We start from the raw sequence: 23256 nt of genomic DNA, 5'->3' as shown, positions 1-23256 counted from the left end.
GAGCGGCGCCTCGCGGGCCGTGCCTGCCCGTGGTGGGGGTGTGTTCGCCTTCGGTTGGTTGGGTTGGTTTTGTTTCGTTTCTTTTTGTTTTGTTTGTTTTATTGTTTTCACGGAATCCGTTAGGTTGGGAAAGATGTCTCCGATCATCGAGTCCAACCTGTGGCCGAACAGCGCCGTGTCAACTCATGTCACTCTGGCGCCGAGAATGACACAGGAACAGGCGGGAGGCGGAATTGTAGAAAGAGCAAAAGGAAAGCTTTATTCAAGAGAACCGTGCGGTTTTTATAGAGTGATACGATAGATTATATTTGATTGGCTAACTAATAAAAACACCTTCCTCATACACCGTCTTTGAGAAGAACAGAAAGACGAAGTAGAAAAACACCACCTGCAGATTGTTTATACTTAACAAGTTATCACATCCTTACAACACCCCAAAAATTCTCACAAGCTTCTGTAAGAAACGGTAGCCATTTCTCTCTCTCTGTCCCATGGCATCCACAAACTAGCCCATGGCACTAAATGCCACGCCCCGTCCTTCCTGAAACACCTCCAGGGACGTGACTCCGCCACTCCCTGGGCAGCCCATTCCAGTACCTTATCACACTTTCCGTGAAGAAAATCTTCCCGATGTCCAACCTAAACCTCCCCGGTTGCAGCTTACGACTGTCTTCTTGTCCTGTCACTGGGGGAAGAGGCCGAGCCCCACCTGGCTAGAACCTCCTTTCAGGAAGTTGTAGTGATAAGGTCACCCCGTTTGTTGTTATAGGGTTTATTTCCATTTCTTGGAGCAAAGACACAATGAGATGATTTAAGATAAAAACTAACACATATTTATTAAAACAATCAATATAATAGTTCCATGTTTACAAAACAGTGATCAGGCAGGTAAAGTGCTGCAGAATACTTAAATACGGACATTTTGTAATTCTCCAGTTTCTGGTTGCCCGCATGGGGGTTACTCACAGACTGCGACGCTGCTCATGTGCTGAGAACAGACGTGGAGACTACAGGGATTTATTTGTTCAGAAGGCTGGGACAGCCTGGAAAAAGTGCAGAATGAACACAGAACAAGTAGAACGAGTATCTCTTCAGATCCTGTTACTTTGGGTTATAATTATTTAACCTCCTCTGCATAGAATAGTATTTTTTTTCCACTAACAAACAGAAGAATAGTCAGTAGGGGCGTGGTACGTATGCATGGAAACCCCCTGTGCTGGGAACGGGTGGCTTTGCACTGGATTTGACACACTAAAGGCCACCAATCTGATGGTGATGCTGTCACTCATGTACTGACACAAGGGGAAATTTTCTGAGTACAAAAGAGTGACCTGCATCCCTGCCCTGACATATGTCCTTTTCTTAAATCAGGATGCATGAAGAAGCCACTGCAAGGCACAGGAGGGTGAGCCCTTTGCTGCCAGGTACGAGCACACACACACAACAGAAGCAGCACTGATCCCAGGGCAGGATCACACACTCTTACCCCATGGCACTGGCTCACACTATGCCCTCTATGCTGCCTGTGTGCCTTCTGACTGGAAATGACATGCAAGGAAGCTTTCCATGGAAAAACTGTATGTTTCAAAGCTATGTATTGCCTTATACCCCCTTGCCTGTCTTCCTGCCCTGGCATTCCATTTGAAGGATGGGAAGGTGACAACAGTGCTCAGTAGAAAAGACGCTGTAGACCATTGTGACAGGCATTTTTAAGGAACTGTTATTTCTTGGCTGCTGCTATAATACAGTAAAATGTAGTTTTCTCAAGGGATTTCCAGCTGAGGGCGGTGTGGAGAGGATCCACAAAGGAGAGAAACATTTTCTTTGTGTTTTGCTGGCGAACTGCTGCCAGTGGAATGTATTGTGTCCACGCAAAGTGTTTCTTACATGTGGTTGTGTGGAAGAGAAGAGATAATTTCTTGCAGAAAATTAGATATCTTTTTTACTACCTGAGGAAGAATATTAAATGTTACAGAATTACATCCTTCCCATTACACAGTATTTAGGGTCTTGAATGTAATTGACTATCATGACAGCAGGAAAAAAAATTAGAATTTTTTTTCTCTAAAGACTCTCAGATAAGCAACTATGTCCCTAACTTTAAAGATTTACTCCTTCAAGTTTTGGTTGGTTTTTTCTTTCTGAAAAAAAAAAATAAATGAGAGTCTTACTGGAGAAAAATCAATGTATTTACCTATCTTGAAACCAGAAAATGGGTAATTTACAAAAAGTCTGAGAAACTCCTCCAACTGCTTTTCTTTCTGATCTAATCTATTATTCTAGAAGAGTGCCCCTGTGTTACATACTTTCATAACCACAAGTATTTTCCATAAAACAACAATAAAGTGCACGCTGTTACAATGCCACCATTGACAGCCAGCTAGCCTGTCCTGCCAATCTGCTCCAGAACAGCCTGTGAAGGACTGCTCCCTCCCTGCTGCCTCTCCTGTCCCACAGCCTGTTTCCCCTTCTGGCACCAGTAACCCTGGACAAGGGAGCACACAGTTGTTTGGCATCCTACAAAGCTTCATCAGCAACTTGGATTTGTACTCTTTTAACTCTACAGATTATCCTAAACGTGCGACAAGGATGAGGCTTTTAAGTCTTCTGAGAACTTTTTAAACTCACTGATTTTCCAACAAAAGCATTTTTAAATTTTGGTTGGGTATTTGATCTTTTGCTTAATTTGTTTTTGCCAAATGAGAGGAACAACCTGGTGAAAGCTAAAGAAGAAACTTAGCAACTAATGCTGTGGATGTGATGTGGGCCATGTTTTCTAATGATTTCCAGAAACTCAGGTGTTGAGATATTGTAATTTGAAAGCTGCGTCTTGTGGGATCTATATCCAGCATCCACTTATTTCATAATGTATTTGATAATGAAGGCACAGGCTTACCCTTGTACTGGTGAAGGACAGCAAACACAGTCAATATGCATTACTGACACAAAAAACACAAGCAACAATAAAGCTAGTGTCAAAACATCTCGGCATCCTTCCTTTTGCTGAACTCTTTTTGGCTATCTGCCTATTCTTCCACCTCAAAAGGAAAAAAAATACAAAATATAGTTAATTTCAAACACAGGTTTACCTACACATATATGTTAGTGGAAGATTTTTATCATCTGTTGCTGTACTTTTTGAGGGTCCTAGATGACAGTATTTACCTCTTCAAATGCCAGCAAATGGAAATTTACTTGAGTAGTAGTAGCAGCTGACATGGTCCCTCAACTTTGCTAATGGTTTACATCACATTAAAAAAACTAGCTTTATTTCTTCCTATTTCTTGGATTACTATTGCTTGGTATTGCAATGCAGTTTTGTCACAGGTGAACAAAAAAGCCCTAGAAAAATAAGTTATCTGCTTGAGATCCCATGCCACTCACTCAGCATGTGTGGACTTTAAACTGGCAATTAATTTAAACAAGTTCTTTTTTTGTTTTAAATTATATGCCAAGAAGAAGATTCTGAGTGTCTTCTCTAGCAACTGACCTCACCAAATGCTTCTAAGTATATTAAAATCATCACATTGCAACACAACTTTTGTTGCAAGTGGAAGCAGCTATCATGGGAAAAAAAGCCAAACCAAAACCTACAGAATCTCAAATTAAGGAAGTGGCACCTAAAAAGCCTTTTTGCTTTGTTTTTTTTTAATCTCTAATCTCTACTCCAAACAATAACTACCCTCACCTGCTCCCAAACAGGTTATTCAGTTTACACAATATTACCTTTTAAACATAAAGATTTATTGGCTGACTTCACATGGGCAATACTGCCAAGGACTAGACTCCATCAAGGAACACGGTGGTCAGTCATATAACATGCCACTTCACAACTCTACAAGCCTATAACAGCAAAAAACTTGGAAATGCATTACCATATCCAAAATAATTCAAAGGTTTTAAGTATGAAATCTAGGGGGTTTTATAGTGTTGCACACATAATTAAACTTGAGTTGTGCCAGTTCATGTGTTTCATATACAGTAGGTGCACTACACATAATGCTAACTGCAGGGATCCATACTTTTTGGTAGGATTGAAGGAGGTGAGATGCAGTTAATCTCACCGTAGCCCTCTGATAACTTGCCCTCACAATATGAGTCATTAATTGTATTACATGATTGGAAAACTAGAGTAAATAAACTGCCAATATTGGAAATTTGGCTCAGGACCCCAAAATAGATGGTTGGCAAAAAGGTAAAAGAAACCTTGCCCCCAACTATTTTGAACAACTGACTTTCACCACGCATCTGCAACCAAACAGTGGATAGAGAATTCATCTCCATGCTATTACATTGAGGTATAACTACCAGAAACATTAAACTATCAGTATTAGCTGATACTTATCCAGTTAATTCACTTTGCATAAGGGAAATTATTACAACACATCTAAAGGGATAGTTAAAGCTTACAGCTCAGAATTTTCTTCTTTTTTTTTTCTTTTTTTTTTTTTTGTTTGTTTTGTAGTATTTGATGGGGTTTTTTTGTGTTTTATGTTTAGTTTCTTCTGTGTTGCCAGCCATAACTTCAAGGTTAATGACTTCCAAGCAGATTTGAAAGGAAGCCTGAAGACTTTTTCTTTTCCTGGGATTCTGTTTCTTGACCTTGTGAAAGTCCCAATTCTTTTTCAATCTGCTCTAGCTCAGACTGGTCAAGCAGTTCAAAATCATCAGCTTCCTCTGTGTCTGTCTCCTCGCTCAAGCTGGGCGCTGCCTGTGAGGGAGCTTGCTGTAGGGACTGCAGCTGGTCTTTGATGGCAGCAGACACTGCAGCCGTGATGACATCGCCAGCAATTCCACTCATTAAATTAAAGGTTTGGTCACTGGTCAAAGGCAAGGACAGCCCTGCAGTGGATGGCCTCTCTTTACCCTGTCTGGAAGCGTGATCCACCTTGACATCAGTTTGCTCTTTCCTTCGTTTTTGCTGGGTGGGCAAACCGATGCTGGAGTCATCGTCATCGTTTGTGCCGGCACCATTTTCTAAAGTGGGAAACTCTAAAAGATCTCGAGCGAAAGCTTCTTCATGATCACTAGGTCGGTCAAAATCTATTACAGGGTTAACAGAAGAAAACAGTGTTAGCACTCACAAAAGTTTTCCCAAAAAGGCAGCCAGATGTAACAATGCAAGTAGCAAGTGTTCCTCTGAATACATTTACTAATCCCTACTCCAGTAGTTCTCTACTGGAAGGAGATTTGTGTGACATCGAAAACAAAATCGTTTTGAGGTCATAATTCTAGTGCCACAAATCAGCTGGTATCAACCTAACTATTTGAACAAAATAACTTTTTAAAGCTAACTAGCTAACTTTTTTAGGTATGTATCTGTTATGAAACAACCCATACAAATCCTAAGCACAGCTATTTCAAAATATACCAACCACATGAAGTCCTAAAATTTATTTCTCTTCACAATATATACAAACTACAAATATGTAAACATGGAAGGATGTGTTACAAACTTTTAACATGCATATGGAGTAATAAAAAGAATGTTTATCTGTTTAAAGAAAAAAGATATAAAACCAATGTAAAGACTAATTTCTTTTTCCTTTATTGGCCAATGCTTGTATTAAAAAGGAAACAGAAAATGGAAATTCTGCAGATGATCAGAATTTTTTCATGTCAAGAGGATAAAAAGCAACTTGTAATCAACATTAGATTTGAATGGCTGCATTAGTGAATGACACAATATTTGTTATTATAAATGTGTAAAACATACCATGGAATACATGGCTTGTGGAAGAGGCCTAAATCAGCACAAGTGAATACTTTCATCAAGTATTTGAATGAGAAGGTAAAAAGCTTGAACTTACTTTCTATGAAAACAAGCAATAGAAGCTTGTTGTAGGAGCATTCATAAGGGTTAGGGAAAAAAATTCTAAAAATGACTCATAGGTCATTTTCTCCATTTTCTTTAGGAAAGACAGGCTGGGAAGGTGAGGAGGAAGGGTTGTACTGCATGCAGAGTGGTGGCTTGAATGCACAAAGCTTTGACAGGAGATGAGCCAGTCCTTGAATGCATCCCATTAGGTCTCGTACTTCTGTGTGTGTCCCATTTGCTGAAATGCTCCATGGAGAAGAAGAGCTGATGTTATTTTTCACTTAGCAAGGCTATGAATAGAGTTTCCCACATGATCCTTACAGCCAAGCTGGTGAGCAAACAGGGTAAGGGAACTGTAAGGTGGGTGGAAAAGTGGCGAGACTGCTGGGGTCAAAGGTTCATCAGTGACACAAGGTGCAGCTGGAGGCTGGTTATTGGTGTCTGTCACAGGGACTGGAACCAGCACTGTTCAAGGGTTTTATTAATGACTTGGATGACAGGCTGGAGTGCACTCTGCAAGTTCATGGGCAGAAAGGAATTGCTGCGGGACAGGTGTATTTGATATTCTGGAGGTGAGGATGCCTTCAGAGGGACCTCAATAGGCTGGAGAAAGGAACAGGCTGAAAAGGAACATCATGACATTCAACAAAACCAAATGTGAAGTCTTGCATCTAGGATGAAATACCCTGTGCAGCAGAACAGGCCAAGGGCAACAAGAAAAGCAGCTTTCCAGAAAAAGATCTGTGGGCAGCAGGTCAGTGGTATGCCCTTGCAGCAAGGAAGGCCAACCACACACTGAGCCATAGTAGCAAAATTGAAGGCAGAAAGTCAGTGGAAGGGATTTTCCTCCTCTATTCAGCAACTGAGAGTACCCAATGAAGTACTTTGCCTGGTTTTGACCTCTCCAGTCCTAGACAGACAATGGCATACAGGACGGAACCCCCTGGAGGGCCAGCATGATTATTTAGGGGGCTAGAGAAAGGATGTATGTAGATGCTGAGAGAATGGGCCTTGTTTGGCCCAAGAGAAGGTGGCAAAGAGGGATCAGTTTAACTACTGAATGGGAAGGTAGAGAGAAGATGGGCCTGACTCTTCTAGAAAGTGCACAGTGAAAGGATCAGAGTAAATTGACACAAACTGGAACATCGGAAATTTTGACTCAGTGTAAGAAAAAAACTTCTTCATCATGAGGGTAAGCAAGTATTGAAAAAGGCTTTCCAGGGAAGTTGCTGAATCTCTACCACTAGAGATGTTCAGAATTCAAGAGGTCACAGCCCTGAGAAACTTCATAAAGCTTTAATGAAGAGCTTTGAACCTGCTTTAGATAGGAAGACAGATGAGATGAATGACAATTGCTTTTTACAACTTATGGTTCTGTGATCATACAATGCTATTTACAACTTAAAATATTAGGAAAATAACTGAAATTATTAATTTGGCCTGTAGTATCATCCTGCTTGTCATTTACAGGGAGCTTTTCCTAGGAGAAATGCAAGATGAGCAGAGCAACAGATCCACAGGTGAGATAACACCAAACTACTGCTGTTCTTAATCTTTATTCCAGCAAAGTGTTTACTGATAAAAAGTAAGAATTTTTTTCTGGTCAAGATCAAGCCAAGTGCTTGAGAATCTTTTCCTAGTCTAAGTCTTCATAGGCTCATTGCTGGCTGTCTTCATGTCTAGTAGTAAAACTTGATAATACTTTCTTTAATTGGCTGTTTAACAAGTCAGTGTATTCACTGTTTCTTTCTCAGCTTTTATTTGCTTAGCTTACCCACAAAGGCATTAGTAGTAATTTTAAAAGGTTTACTTGCTTGAAAGGTTTGGTGGAAGAGAGTGCTACATCTAGCACTTATTGAATGTGTTGGTTTTACCCAGTACTACTTATTTATTTAGACACTTGCTGATGTATTTTAACATTTTTAAGATGAGGACAGTTCTTACACAAGATGTATCCAAAACTACACAAAACACTAAGATTAACCTTAAATTAGTTTCAGAGAGAAAAGTAACAACGCCAAAACCTGTCCTCAAATTGTCTAATAATTTTGAGGTACCTTGCACATCTGGAGTCCAGTGATGATATAGATGAAGCTGTTACATACCATCAGATGTGTCTGTCTGTGGAGAATACCCCTCGGATAAGTTAAAGGTCCCATTATCGGTCCAGGATACTTCTGAGACATCTGTGTCAGACACTGACAGCTCTTTGGCAACAATTGCAGGACTAACCTACACAGAAAATAGTCCCATACATGGTATTATTATATTTTTAAAAAATCACACTGCAGAAAGCCAATGCTTAGAGACGGAAAAAAACCCCTCTTGTATGTCATAGCAACATAAATCACCTCCTATTTTAGCCTTAATTGAAGAAACATGAAAATACTATACAATGCTTATAAGTGAAACATGCCTCTTTGTAATAACTAAAGGCTGTATTATACTAAAGAAGCATAGAAAATTCCAGTTACTGTAATAAAAGCAAAATGGGCCTGCAAATACCAAATGTGCATAATGTAACAAAATGAGTAAACTTGGACCAGAAGAAACAGCCCAATATCTATAAGACCATCAAAAATTAGTTGAACAAAAAACCTATTATCCGTTACCAGTTTATTGAACAGTATTTACTTATGTCAGATACAAATTTTTATCCCATGGGATATTTTTTTCCCAACACAAAATCACCTCCAAAGCAATCCCTGTCAAAGTCAGGCTTTATATACCACGGATCAAATACTACATAATAATTCCTATTAAAATGATTTTTAAAATACCAACTGGTATTTTGATTATAGCAGAAAAACCTTTGCCATACAGTCATTTAGAATACTAGAAGAAAAATGAGAAATTTGAGTGTTCTCATACAAATCTAGAAAGATTTTATATACCTATTTGCACCATCATTGAAAATAATTAGACAAGGGATTACAAAAATATCTGACAAATTACATAGAACCACAACAGTTTCCTATTCATGTTTCCCTTTTGTATTTTAATTTGATAAAAATCAACTGCAATTTCAGTGTTGGAAATAAAAGTAACCACCTTTGCTTTTAAATATTAACACAATCATTCTACAGCCAATACAAAATAAACACATTCTTAGCTCAGTAGGCCAATGAAACCATTACCTTGAAGGCCAGGAGTCACAAATGCAGTAGGTTGGTTAGTATAAGGCTAAAGGTGGAGACTATGAATCACTTCTAAAGCATACTGCTTAGTTCAGGAACACAGCCTCCTGGGGAGGGCAAAGTCTTCCACAGAAGAACAGAGACAGCAATCTAGATAGCCTCCCATTATCTATATAGATTCTAAAAGCAAGACAGGGCTGACTGAAAAAAAGTCACCTTAGGACACAGAGCTGATATGTCTAATTCACTGTCATCTTCTGTGGCTTTTGTTTTTGCTGTTTCTGAAAGAAAAAAGATATATTTTTTATCCTACTCATGACAATGGATTTCCAGGTTCAGTGTGTGTTCTCTGTCACACAGCTTGTGTACACAATAACTCTCCACCTGCTGACACAGTGCACCATTTATGTGCTATGCTACCAGGGAAACAAGCCTGACTGAGAGACTGGCTGCTTATCAAAATACAGCAACCACAGTGGGAGAAAGAATGTTATTCTGAATACATTCCAGTAGATCTATTTACCTGCACTGTACTTCCTTCTGGAGTCTCTGTTGCTCACTAGAAAGTCATCTGCCCTGGCAAATAGATATCTCTCTTTTAGACTACACTGCTGGTAAAATGCACAGGTGTAACATGTTGGTAGAACAGGCTGTGTAGTTATCCAACCACATTACTTTTACATGAGAACGTGCAATTTTCTTGATAATTGCATGTAATCTTGATTTACAAACCCCTTCTTCTACCAACACCCAGCTACCCTGCATTCACAGTCATATGCAAATATGCAGACAAAGCATCCTCTGAAGTCTGGTAGAATGTTGCTCTTTACAGATAAGCAGAGATAAAAATTTTGCCTCCTCTGTCTGAGAATCTTTTAAACCAATATAAAATGAAAAACACAGCCAAAGTGCCCTTGGTTGCTTCTTCCTGCAACTTGCTCTTTCCTCTCTTGTGCCAACACAAGGTTTGTGAGCCCATGCGGTGAACCCAAGAAGCAAAGCAAGGTAGGGAACTTGTCAGTGTTAAATTAAACTGGAGGATGAAATGCAGTTAAGGATGCATCTAACCTCAACCATTTTCCCAGTGCTGGCTTATGAAGTTTATGAAACTATAGTCTGATCTTTGTCTCTGCCAGTTTCACTTAAAAACTGAACAGGCAGAATAATGCATGAAAGAAAATTTCCAATACATTATTCCTTATTTTCAATTACTATCACATTAAATGTAAGAGAAGGGGAAAAGACACACGGTGGTTCTCCTTGGGTCTAGGAACAGCACATTGTATAATGAATTGTATAATGGTTACAAGAAATGCACGTTTTAAAGCAGATATTAAGTCTACTGATGTAGCACTAATTTAAAAGGGTAGAATACCTGCAAAGTAGTGTGACTACACTGCAAAGGTTTAATTACCAAAACTGGAACATGCAGAAGAAACAAACTAACACTGTTCATATACAGATTTTCCTTTAAATAGCTTTATTGCTTAAAATCTAAAAGTTTCCAGTATTAGAAAGATCTTGGGTGAGATAGGCAAGATTTTGTTTAAAAATTATTCCTCCCCTTTCCACATAGAAATTTGGATTAATTTGTAGCTGCTATCCTGTGGCAATTCTTATATGCTTTTGGAATATTTGGAGAAGAAAACAGTTTTGTTTTTTTTTTGCTGGAAGGAGTGAAACCAAGGCAGATTTAGATAAAGGAACAGAGTTTTGTCTCTTACTGAAAATTCTGTTGTGTACTTATTTTGAGACTCTTGAGTGACTCTCTCTGCTGGGAAAGTTTGCCTTATCTGAAGAGAGATAAGCATTGCAAGCTTACAGCAAGTATCTTTTTTTTCTGAAAACTTATAAGCAGTACATCTAATCACATAAAAAGAGCTTGCCTTGTTTCTTTCCATGAAGTAATAATTTCTTTATTATCAAACCCAGATATCTGACATACATTGTTACTCCTTATAAAGCTAATAACAGTAGCCAGGTTCAAAGCAAGAAATAACTCTACAGCTGGCTTCTCAGGACAAACCAAACTTTCTGCAAGGTGAATGAAATGCTCTGCATACAGAAACACAATAATATTATATAATAATATATGGAACTATAATTAACTACTCACCAGATCTCTCTTTTTTCTTCTGGTTGATATATTCCACTATTCCAAAATCTACTTTCATCAAAACAGCCTTTATTTTGCTGCACAGTTTCTGTCCAAATTCATTGCACTTAAGGAAGGGACATAAAAAGGCACACAATACTGTGATAAAAATGAAGACAGAGAAAAAAATGGTATTGAAATATTGCTGTACAAGAAGCTACTAAAAAATTTAAACAATGCCTTTGCATAAGATAACTAGTATTTTTACATAATACAGTTAGTTTTACATAAAAATGCATTGTGGAATGCCCATGTCAGACACTTTTAAGGTAAAATCCAGTTTTGAGAAGCCATTCTTACTTTTTACAGAAAATACCATTATATTCATACCAATTTTGGTATGAACATATTTTTGACTATCAGTAAGACACAATTTATGGTCTTTATAACATCTATCGTTACCTTAACTTAGTCTGATTTTGATATATCAACTTTGACAGAAATGACTATGCAACATTGTGCCAGAATCAACACACTGAAAACACTTATAAACTGACTTCTGAATGACAAAAAACTGCAAACAAATTCTTTCTTATATCTAACCTAAATTGACCCTCCTTCAGTTTAAAACCATCACCTCTTGTGCTATTGCAGCAGGCACTGCTCAGATGTTTGTCCCCAGCTTTCTTGAAAGCCCTCCTTAGGAACTGAAAGGCCTCTCCCCAGAGTGTTCTCTTCTCCAGGCTAAACATCCCCAGCTTGCTCACTTTTCACAGGACAGGTGCTAGGGCCCTCTGATAATCTCCATGTCCCCTCCTTTGGACTCAACAGGTCCATGTCCTTCCTGTGCTGGGGACCCCCAGGACTGCAGGTGGGGTGTCACTAGAGCAGAGTAGGGGGGCAGAATCCCCTCCCTCCCTCCCCTGCTGCCCACGCTGCTTTGGATGGAGTCCAAGACACGTTTGGCTCTCTGGGCTGTGAGTGCTCATGGCTGGGTCATGTCCAGCCATTCCAGCACCCCCAAATCCTTCTGGGCAGGGCTGCTCTGGATTTGTTCATCCTCCAGCCTGGGTTCATACCAGGGTTTACCCTGATCCAGGAGCAGCACCTTGCACTTGGTCTAGCTAAACCTCATGAGGTTCTCATGGGCCCACTTCTTGAGCTTGTCGAGGTCCCTCTGGATGCTATCCTGTCCCTCAGACTTGTCAACTGCACCACAGAGATTGGTGTCTTCTGCAAACTTGCATGAGTGTGTAAACAGGTATATAAACAAATAAATAAACAGTCCCTACACAGAGACCAAATAATGAACAGTACACACATACACAAATCATGACTGGAAAAGAGACCATACTTACACAAGACATAGGAGAGGACAACTCCAGGAATGTAACTTCCCAAGACAGTGAAAAATGTACATATGCTGCAGACTAGTAGGCAAAACTGGCAAAAACATTAAAATACACCATTAATACTTTCACTGAAATGATTTGATCATTTTGCAAAAGGAAGATGTTGCATGCTAATGAAATCTAGAATGCAGTGCAAAATTGAAGTTTGTTTTTTAACACTGGGAATTACCTTTAACACTTCTGGTGAAAATAAGCATCAAACAGTCAATTTTGGATAATTAGGGATGCATCCCCTCTTCTACCATAAAAACATGCTATTTTTATTCATTTACTGTAAAGCTTTAACAAGCTCATGTTTATTGATAATATCACTAGAAATTATACCTTCATTGCATGAAAATAGGCTGGACACTTTATATGCAGGAAAAAACCCAACTCACTAATTGCAATATTACAGTGCATGCTTGCTGCATGTTTACAAAAGCAAAACATCCTTCCTCCAGCTACAGCTCTCTCCCCTGTTGTGTTACTTTGTGAAACTGTTTTCTCTCATATGCTGGCAAGCAATCTCTTGATGCTTGTTGGCTGCTCTAATACCCCTGTTAACAACACCGGCTGAGCCAAATTTTCACCATAAAATTTGAGATTTGGCCTTTGTGGTGACTGAGACATAACAGTGCATTTTTCACCACTGCACAGTGCTCAACTGATCTGTTGAAAGTTTGCAGAAAGGATCCATTTGCTTTTGGAGCTGAATTCAATAAAATGGTTAATTCAAAGAAATTTTGCACACAGCATTACTGTCTAATTTGCTTCTAATTATACCAGTAAAATAATGGCATGGCTTAGAGAATGAGGTCAGGGAAAAGAAGGAAAAACGTGCTATCAACATTATAATTTCTAAATTAGTATTAGATATCTCTTAACATACAGTTACAGTCATGTCACCACAATACTGCTACCACATTTCTTTACTTCAATATGAACTTCTTTTAAATATAACTTTATTGTCCAGACATACAACTGCTCTTTATATAATTTATTAATTTTTTCTCCATAATTTTCATTCTTCTATAACTTTCTTTTTTTTCATCCAGTTGCTCCTCTGTATTTTCAATCTTAACTGCTAATATTTGAGTGTGGTACTACATACTTTCTATTTGCTAATTCTGAATGGCTTGTTTTTAGGAAAGACCTTCTGGCAACTAAGAGATTAAAAGAGGAGAAGAAATCCTGTAGTCTTCTTTTAACTTGTATTTAGCAATACAAATATAAAAATTTCATCTATTGTTATCATAATATAAATTTACTTATTTATATTTCTCTTTGGGAAAAAAACCTCTGCTTCACGTTTTACTAGAACTAAATAATGGTATCCTTCCAACCTGGAGGAAAAAAAAGCCTTACTTTTGCTTGCCTCTTCATGAGCTGGGTTCTCCAGCTCAGTCTTTCTAGTAAAAAAAGGGAAAATCACCAACTGTTAGTGTATAGATGAAAAATTGCCACAATAAAGTATGAGAAACTCTCTTCATGCAGCTATTCCTGGAAACTACATTTATTTGAGTTAAAAAAAGTTTATGTTTAAGAACATGCCTATTTACTTTTTTGCTTTTTCAAGTTTTTAATAAATTGTAATTAAATTGTGGTGTTTTAAATTTCCTTTAAAAAGTTCATGGAATAACTGGTGAAGTTCTAATAGCTGTAAAGGGATGGACTGTATTGCTATAAAGTTTACTGTGAACAGCTTTTCCCACTGACTACCTACCCATGTTCTTCACAGAAAAAAAAAATAGCAGAAACTCATGACTATGTGTCAGAAGGTACAGTTTTCTCTTTTGTTTTTTGCTTCTTTGTTTGTTTTTTTTTTCTAAATCTATCTCACCTTTTTATTAAATCATATAGAACCATTAATCTTACTGGGGAGTGCTTACCTTGCCAGGGTTTTGTTCCTTAAAGTGGGACATTTCTTGAAGAAATACAAATAAACTCATCAGCGTTTCTGAAATGCACTGATTTATTCTGAGTCTGTAGTCTTGACTGGAATCGGTGACTTTCCAGCTGAATAAAACAAAAAAACAAAAATACCTGACTTTGTTTACAGCTCATATGGAAGTTGAAACTGGTTGAAAACATCATGTAAAATGGTTGTTGCTATGCTAGAGACACCTGTGCTTGTTTCTTTGTATTTTATATTGAGCTAATTGGATCTTTTTAACTAAAAAATATTAATCTGTTCAGTAGTAGCAGTTTTCAGTCCGTAAAAAATTATTCATTCTTGTCATATGAAGACATTGAGTTGAAGGCACAGTTGTCATCCAAATGAAGCAACTGATCCCAAACCTGTTTTTAAATACTATTTTTTCTTTTAAAAAATACCACAGTACTTTTTATTGCCACAAGATGGCCACACATATTAATAAATTTCATTTTATATATTTAATCCTTGTGCTTTTTCTTTTCTATTTTTTTTACTTTGTTCTGCAAACTATGATGATGAAATTGCTACTCAACCTAGAGAAAAAGAAACTGCTCTTGGAGTCTTGATGTTTACATTAATTTTCCTATTGAATTTACGTTTTTCTATTATACTGAAAGGACTGTTTCTAAAGCTATCTTATGACTGTTCAGTGCTTTTAATAAAATAACAATCCCCCCCCCCCAAAAAACCTGTACCAAAGAATTTTTGGAAAACCATGGGACAGAGGCATATGTGTCTATCACATTTGGGGCTGATCAGTTTATCCAATATTGAGCTTAAATGGTCACATCATATACCTTTGTGGAGTAAACAGAGCGTCTACAACAAAGCTGGTTTATGAAACAACAAATAATAATAAAGACATGCACAGGCTAGTCAGTGTCAAGTCAAACTGGTACAAAGAATGGACAAACCACCGTGCAAACACTGAGAATCTGAAGTCAATTCTACACCAGCTTTTACTAAGTTACTTTTCACATAACACACCGCTGAGTACACACAGCTTTGATCACAGCGAATGCAAGCCAGCCATGAGCAACTCTGGTCATTTCACAGAGATAAATAACCCATTACATGACTAATGCATTAACAGTAAACATTTTGTCCCAGGTAGATCGAATTACAAGATAAATAATCTACATGATTAAAAAATGGCTGTACACGGGTCTGTGACCAGCCATCGGGGGACACACAGACGGTCAGGTCAAACTCCCGACTCCTATCAGCTGCACACGGTCGCTTTTGTAAAAAGGCACGATTTCGGTCAAAAATGCTCCGCGGAGAGCCTTCCCTGCCTCCCGGCTGTCCTCGCTCGCCACGAGGTGGTGGCACAGCCGCGGGGACCAGCCAGGGACGGGAGGGGCGGAGGGGACACGGCGGGGACAGGACCGCACTGCCCGGGCACCGCCACCTGCATGGAACTGCGGCTTCAGCCCCGGGGTAAAGCTCATTAAAGTCCGAACCTCAAAACTGGTGCCCTATTCCTGACTGCATTATAGTATTTATAGTCTTGTAGTGGTGAGATTTCCTCTTACATTACAAAATAGGCAGGGTGAGGGGTTTTTCCTCCCCTTTGAGGAAAACAAACATTGAACTATTTAAACAGCACACCTGAAATGCATAGGATAAGAGCCCTGTGTCTTGGCCTAGGTGACTTTGACGATTTCCCAGCCATGCAAGGCATTGAATGGAGATATTTGTCTGTGACAGAGGATGCAAATAAAACCATAATATAACTCATGGAGATCACTGCAGGAACCCAGCTGGATGGATGAGCAATGTTACACAGAACTGTCTGCATCCCACCCACAGTAGAGATTTCATTTTCCATCATCTGTGATAATTAGTGGCTTCAGGAAAGTACTATGCAAGCATTTTGGCCTACAGGAACTGCAATTCTTATGGATAGGCTACTTCCCTAAAGAAACACTGCTTCCAACTTCTGTAAACCATTTTACAGCACTAATAATAAGTATTTTAAGAGCTGCCTATTTATTCCATTACTGAAAACTACTATTATGACAGTGCTCTGAATAATAAAATCCTTTCACAGACTTTTATTCCTACCCTTTATTTGAAATTGTTGACAATCAAAGTAGAACTTTGTGGAAGCACAAAGAAAAAATGAACAGGCCTGATGCCTGCTATCAAATTAGACCTTTGAAATACCTGGGACAACTGTAAATACCTAGGACAACTGTAGATACTCAGTTTAATAATTTAAAGCTGATAGTAAAAACAGAGGGGGGAAATACAAAAGCAGAAAGTACAATAAAAATGCAAACTATACCACTAATATAAAGACAATATAGATTAAAGAGAAGAAGCTATAACAAGTCACAATCATAACTAGTAACAATTCAAAACCAAAAATGCAAATTATGACAAAAAAGTGCACATTTGCAGGGAAAGTTCTCTGCAGTAGCCTTGCTTGGTGATAGTGATGCTTTCTTTAGCCAAGTTTTTGAAAGCATGAGCTGCAGTGCAGATGAAATATCTTGCTATATGCTTTGGCCCTGTGGTCCACATGTGGTGCATGGACAAGAAGACAAGCAAGAGGAGTGGATGAGTGGATGGTATAGGTGAAATTTGCTTCAAAACTTTGCAAACACACTACTGAACTCCACAAAAGAGTACTTGGCAGTCGCTTCTAGGCCACAAGAAATCGTAAGACAACACAATTTTCTATTTTACAAGGAACACCAGGGACTATTTGGAAGCCTTACTCTGATCTTAGGCAATTAGAGGTGTAAGAAAGTCAGCTTGCTGATCTTCGGTGTGACCACCAGATGCACATGCTGCCTCCAATTGTTCACACCTCCCAACAACCACCAGCCTTAGTGATATCTATCTTTCCTGTCTTTTTACCCTGAGCTGACTCAAATAGCAGTGTTACACACAGTCCAGAGGTTGGAACAAAGGGGAAGCAACAGATCCTGGAGAAGGGGGAGTGAAAAAGAAAGAAGGTACATCATATAGTTGAATGTACAACATATAATGTATGTACACAAAGACAGAGGGGTTATGTCATGGCCCTGTAAAGACAAAGGTAACTATGAAGCCTGCATTAGATCAAAAGGAAACAAGCACACAGTGATGCATACTCCAGAGAATTTAATTTTCCAATGGTCACATTTAAAGATAAAAAGGGAAAAAGAAGACACGTGAAGTGATGTAGATGATGAATGTGGAGTGCCTGACTATGACATAAGTCAACCAAGAATATAAATCTATTTCAGCATAATATTAGTACATTACTTAAATGTGAACCCTATACTTGCTGCCAAAACAGCTCTGGGGACTGCTGCCCAGGTGCTCCTTTGGGGGTAATCAGCCAAGTCTGAATACTTTCAAAGGCTTTTGTGGGTAATTTAGATAGAATAATAGTTTATGCTCCCATCACTTATTATTAGTTTGATATCCAGTGCTACACTTCCATTCTAAAACTACCATCAATAGGGTTGAGGGTGTTCAGAAAAAATAAATTACTCACATCCTTCTGACTGCCTATTGCATCATTTCTATAACTGAGCAAATATATAAACTGTTGCCTAGTAATTGTTAAAAAAACCTACCCAAAACACTCTACCACCCAGACGCTCCCACTGATCACAGTCACAAACCCTGGCCAGAAGAGACAGTGGCATTATGTTTGCTAAAAATGACTGATGGTGTCATGCTCCCATTTCATAGCTAGACATCTGTTCAAGCAAAGCCCCATCACATTTCTCTCAGAAAGGTCAGCAGATCTCATGTTACTGGTTTAAAGATCTCTTCGTGATGTGCTGGATTGTTTTGAATTTTGTGCACACACTTTTCTATGTATCTTCATGCAGATATGCTACTCAGAACTGCAGCAGTGACAAGAGAACACCATGATGTGGTGGATCAGAAGGACTGCACCCACATAAACATAGAGTTTGTAATTATAGAGCTTCTAAACCCTCCTGATTTCCCAGCTGTAACCACACACATTTGAAGCCTGTGCACTCTGTAATTTTCGGGTAACTTGGAATGTAGTAGTCAAGGTGGAAGAACCAAAAGTTACATTCCCAAAGATATGTACATCAAAATATAGGTAATATGGCTATTTGGTAATTTTTAAAAAGGTAATATATAGAACCTGTAGGATGGTGCAACTGTAAGGGATCTGGATATCAAAGGACAAACAGGCAACCAGGAATTCATAATGAAACTCAAAGGAAATCCAGGCTGCAAACTGTTGGCAAACCCCAGTCAAGCAGGTCTACCTTTTCAGAGCTTTCACAGGTTTCTGCTGTAAGAAAGAAGTCACTGCAGTGCAAAAGGGAGTTATTATAATGGTACAGTTTTTCTCTGAAGCAATCACTTTATACCTGAAGACTTACACAAAAAAATTAGGTTTTAAAATTTTTCTTCTAAATTATTAAGGTACAGAGATAAGGGATTTAAAATAGTATCTAGACTAAAAAGTTTTGTGTAAATTTTTTATTTTACATAGCAATTTCAGGAGGACATATACTGAAAATGAAAATAAACACCCCTTTTTCTTTCCAAAATATAAAATAGTGATAAAAGGAAATTTCACAGTTAAGTATATTAAAGTACAAATGGCAAAAGCTCTAAAAGCTACTATTGAACTTTGTTGGAACACAATGCACTATTGATTAGCCTTATGGACACAAAATGTAACACATTTGTGAATGTTATGTGCACTATGTGGAAAGACAGAATGGCCAGCACTACTAAACTCACAGCACAGCATCCTAATGACCAATGTGGCTAATTTTAAAGGTGACTAGGTAGAACTGGGCTCTATCCTGTGCCACTTTTGGATCCTATGCAATCATTAAGTATACTAAAATAATTGTATTTGTGTCATGTGGCCATGACCAAGTTAACAAGACCTGCAATTTAAATGAATCACTGGGATACCATGTAAAATTGTCCTTGCATCAAAGACTTCCACAAAAAAAAAAAAAAAAAACCAACCAAAACCAAACCAAACCAAAACAAAAAAACAAACAAACAAAAAAAAAAAAAAAACACCCAAAAACAAAAAAAAACCCCACCAAACCAAACCAAACCAAACCAAAAAAAAAAACAAAACCAGGATGCATCTACAAATACACTCCATTCTTAGACTTTGGGGAGAATTTTCATCTTCCACCTTTTTGCTCCAAATATTGCAAAGTTTTTCTAACAGAAACCTCTTCAGCTTGTAGATATCCATATGCACCCTATTTCCCATTGTCAATCCACAGGTGCTGCACAGATTTAGGCTCACTAACATGTGGTACTGTGGCTTACATCCTTTAACAGATCACACTTGACCATCCCTTCAATGTTGAGGCTTTGGGACTCTTTGAATCTCTACAATATAGAGACAGATCTTGTTTTTAAATGGAAGCTGGAAAATGTAGTTATCCCCCTCAAAGAGTAGCTAACATTTCCCATCCAAAAATCACCTTTAATTATCACACCTCCAGTATTTCAAATACATTGTTTATAAGAACTAAATGAATTGTGTTATACTGTGTAACATTGCTTTTCAAACTCTTGAAGTCTTTTCTTCCCAGCCTCGTCTATTTGCATCTGACACTTCAATTTTGTGCTTTTTATTAACAGTGCATCTGTCCACTTTGCTGTTCCTGTTTTGGTTTTTTTCCCAAGGGAAGGTGGGGAATAAAAAACTGAAAAAAAAATCTTATTTCACAGCTTTCCCCCTTTTATTTCTGACCAAGATGATGTTTTGTAATATTACTGTACAAGAAATATGTTTAAATCATCAGCATTTGATGAGGCTGGATGAGCCTTTCCCACTGGACTGCATAGCAAAATGGTGGGGCCATGTGACAGATAAGCAACCTTTCATCCCTAACTCTATATACTCCTTGCACAGAGAGTTAAACCAAAGCTGTAATTATATTTTCTTCTCTTCAACTGACATGGGAACATTTTACCACTGATGTCCTGCTAAACAATATCAATCCAATAAATTAAAGTAGTTTTTTTGCTTATTGTACTAGTTGAGAATAAAGTTTTCCGAAAATGAAAGCAAACTTACTTTTATAAAAATACACTGAAGTGTTCTGCAAAGAGACAGGGGGAATTCATCTTATCCAACAATTTGCTTAAATGAAAAAAACGACCCATTACTAACAAGATTTTATTCTGGAGGGCATGTGTTCATCTCTTCTATTCAGGTATAATACATCAGTCATCTTAGGAAGTCTTAATAAGGAGCTGCATTGTATTTCTTCAGCTGACCAAAAACAAACTGGTTAATTCCAGCTTTTTTCGAAGGTGATTCCAGTATACGAGTTCCTCAATACAGCAGACAGTATTAAATGTTGTCACTTTTTGCTGGATGTCCTGCTAAGACAAACAAAACATAGTCCAGCTAAACTGGGGCATTTCAGGGCTGAGCTCCTGTGGGCAGACTCTGGTGAGCAGACTGGCAGCTCCTACAGGAAACCCTTCCTCTGACCTGTACTCCTCCTGCCCAGCCCCCCTGAGGAGAACACCAGCGACTACTGCAGCTTGAGGTCATTCAAAGCATCATCTGACAGTCAAGTGCCATTAGTCCAAATTCATGACTTCTGCCATTAAGATTTTTTTAAACGTCTCTTTCAATGAGAATGGAGTGTTATGTAAATACAATTACTGAGTTGCTTTCTCTTTAGCAAAGACTATAATGCTGTTTACTATGTGCTGTTGCCCTTTTTACCAAGATGGTCCAAGGGCTGGGATCTTTCAGGTCAGGTTCCCATTTGTAACTGTTACAAACACAAAAGAGATATTTTAGTTCAGAAAAATAAGGAAACTCCTTACTAAGCAACAAGATCATCATAAAGTTCCCTTTGCAGACCTTTAAACAGGTCTGCCCACCTGTTGGAAGCAATTCTTTTGGAATTATTTTTCTCTTGCAAAGACAACTCTTTTAGTGCTTTTTCACAAAATCAATTTATTTTCCTCCTTCACAGCCTCCTCATTCTTCAGCTGGGATATTCCTAGCTCAAGGCCTTTCAAAGTCAAACAGCTAAGAAAGATGAGCTTAGTATTCCCTGAAGTGCAGAAAAACTGCACAGAAAAAAAAAGGAAAACTGTATTTTCAAGTGTCAAAGAATATTTTTTTAAATTACTTTATGTGTTACCTAACAAGATGACTGTAACTTTTTCTGTGCACAACTTCATTTTGACTCTTTTCCATGGGTTTTAATGTATTTTGTACAAGTAGACTATCACTTACTACTCTGATGCATTAGTGAGAGTTCCTAAAGCCATATATTTCCACCATTTCAGGACCAATGTTCACAATGTCTTTTATACATTCTTGACTATCATTAGATTCCTCACAAAATGTCAATTAAAAAAAATATATATACAGTCTTACACCAAAACTGCAGTGGACCTGATGATAAAGAATTCCTGAGGGAAAATATCTCCTTATGCTAAATTGTTTTAAATCCTCTACCTGTGGCCATGTATTTCCTCACTGTTCTTCATCTGCTACCAGCCATGATCATGTGCCAAAACACAACAGAAGATTCGAGTGGGTACCTGCTCTTCACAACTCTTCACTTTTTGGCTAGCCTTACTAAGAAGTATTTGTGCCTCTGTTCCTTTGCTTTTCGTTATAATTTGCATTATGACTAACAGAGTATTGACCAACGCCACATACTTAACTATGACGTAACCATGTTCATGAAATACACTTGTGACACAATATTACATATTTTCTGAAGTAGGACATGAACTTGGAGAGAGGATGTAAGGAGTATTTGCATCTGAGCAGGGCCTACAAGGAGGGCAGTGCACTGAAACCAATCAGGGATCAAAGCTCATTCTGCACCTTTCACAAAAATACTACTGCTCTCCTTCTTTAAATGCATACAAGCTGAAGCTTTGATTCAGTGTGCCCTTAAAATTACACCATTATCTGTTCATTTACATTACAATTTCTTCCTTTGCAATTCTAAGATTAATTGCTCCTGTACAGCACCCATAGCTCCTCCTTCTATTCCCTCTTGTTTAACTTGGACGAAAATATTCTGACCTCCACCAAGCCTCATTAGCACTTCTTCAGCAATGTTCTCCAGTTATATCCTATTTGTTATGACCGAGACAAAAAGGCAAATTAATTTCAGAAAAAGAAATTGGAAGACACAAAAGAATGAAGGATGAACATCAGGGTCAGTTAATTTAACGGCAGCTTCAAAAATGATAAATGGGCAGAGCGGGCTCTGTTATGTTTTTCCAGGTTACTGCTTTAGAAAAGCTCATCTTTTTTCTTCCAAAACAAAAACTCCCAACTTTGATAGAAAAAGAGGTCTTAGAGTCTTAGGCCTTCTGTTTAGCTGCCAAATTTTGCTGCAAGCCTTTATAGAGAAAGAATTATGAACAAAATAAATTAGATATTATTACAAAGCTGAAAACTTTTTTTAAAGGGTCACACATATTTCCATTTTTCTTTATTGAAAAATAAACAATTGAACAAAGTGGAGATCTCACCAAACATTTTTTGAAGAGCAGCAATTAACGCTTTGGTGGTTATCAGTAATGAGTCAACATTTCCTTAAGAGAAGAAAAAACACTACCTGCCACTACAATTAATTGTAATCTCTGTCATATATATACAGGGCACAACCCAGATATCCCTGCAAACGGAAATGTGTAGGTGACCCCACCCCTGCAGAGACCCAATTGTCCCTGGGGATCCATTCACCCACGCTCATCCAGTTTGGAGGCTATGCTTCAATGTGCTGCTCTACAACAGACAACCAGAACCATCTCCTGCGTTTCATCTTGCAACACACTGACAGACATACTGGAAAAACATCCACATAAATTTAAATTTTAGATTTAAATTTAACTAGAAGAAATCAAACCCAAAG

At 38.2% G+C, this 23256-nt stretch overlaps 1 protein-coding gene across 3 annotated transcripts in view; it reads right to left on the bottom strand.

Moving 5' to 3' along the window:
* Positions 1 to 810: 810 nt before the first annotated feature.
* RETREG1 (reticulophagy regulator 1) overlaps positions 811 to 23256 on the bottom strand; it is a 64345-nt gene continuing 41899 nt past the window's right edge. For 2 of the 3 annotated variants that reach the window (XM_071453972.1, XM_071453982.1), the window contains 6 exons: positions 14334 to 14460; positions 12409 to 12493; positions 11072 to 11209; positions 9172 to 9236; positions 7924 to 8050; positions 811 to 5043 (listed from right to left, as the gene is read on the bottom strand). In XM_071453972.1, the coding sequence (XP_071310073.1) occupies positions 4532 to 5043; positions 7924 to 8050; positions 9172 to 9236; positions 11072 to 11209; positions 12409 to 12493; positions 14334 to 14460 (1054 nt within the window). In that variant the 3' untranslated portion in view covers positions 811 to 4531. Of the gene's footprint in view, positions 5044 to 7923; positions 8051 to 9171; positions 9237 to 11071; positions 11210 to 12408; positions 12494 to 14333; positions 14488 to 23256 lie in introns of all 3 variants that reach the window. The other variant, XM_071453964.1, reaches the window with a different exon arrangement.

This window comes from Agelaius tricolor, unplaced genomic scaffold, assembly GCF_023055355.1.
Source record: "Agelaius tricolor isolate 1412-34295 unplaced genomic scaffold, bAgeTri1.0.p SCAF_2, whole genome shotgun sequence".
NCBI lineage: Eukaryota > Metazoa > Chordata > Aves > Passeriformes > Icteridae > Agelaius > Agelaius tricolor.
Note: the sequence above shows the minus strand (reverse complement) of the source record. Positions and strands in the feature narration are given on the sequence as shown.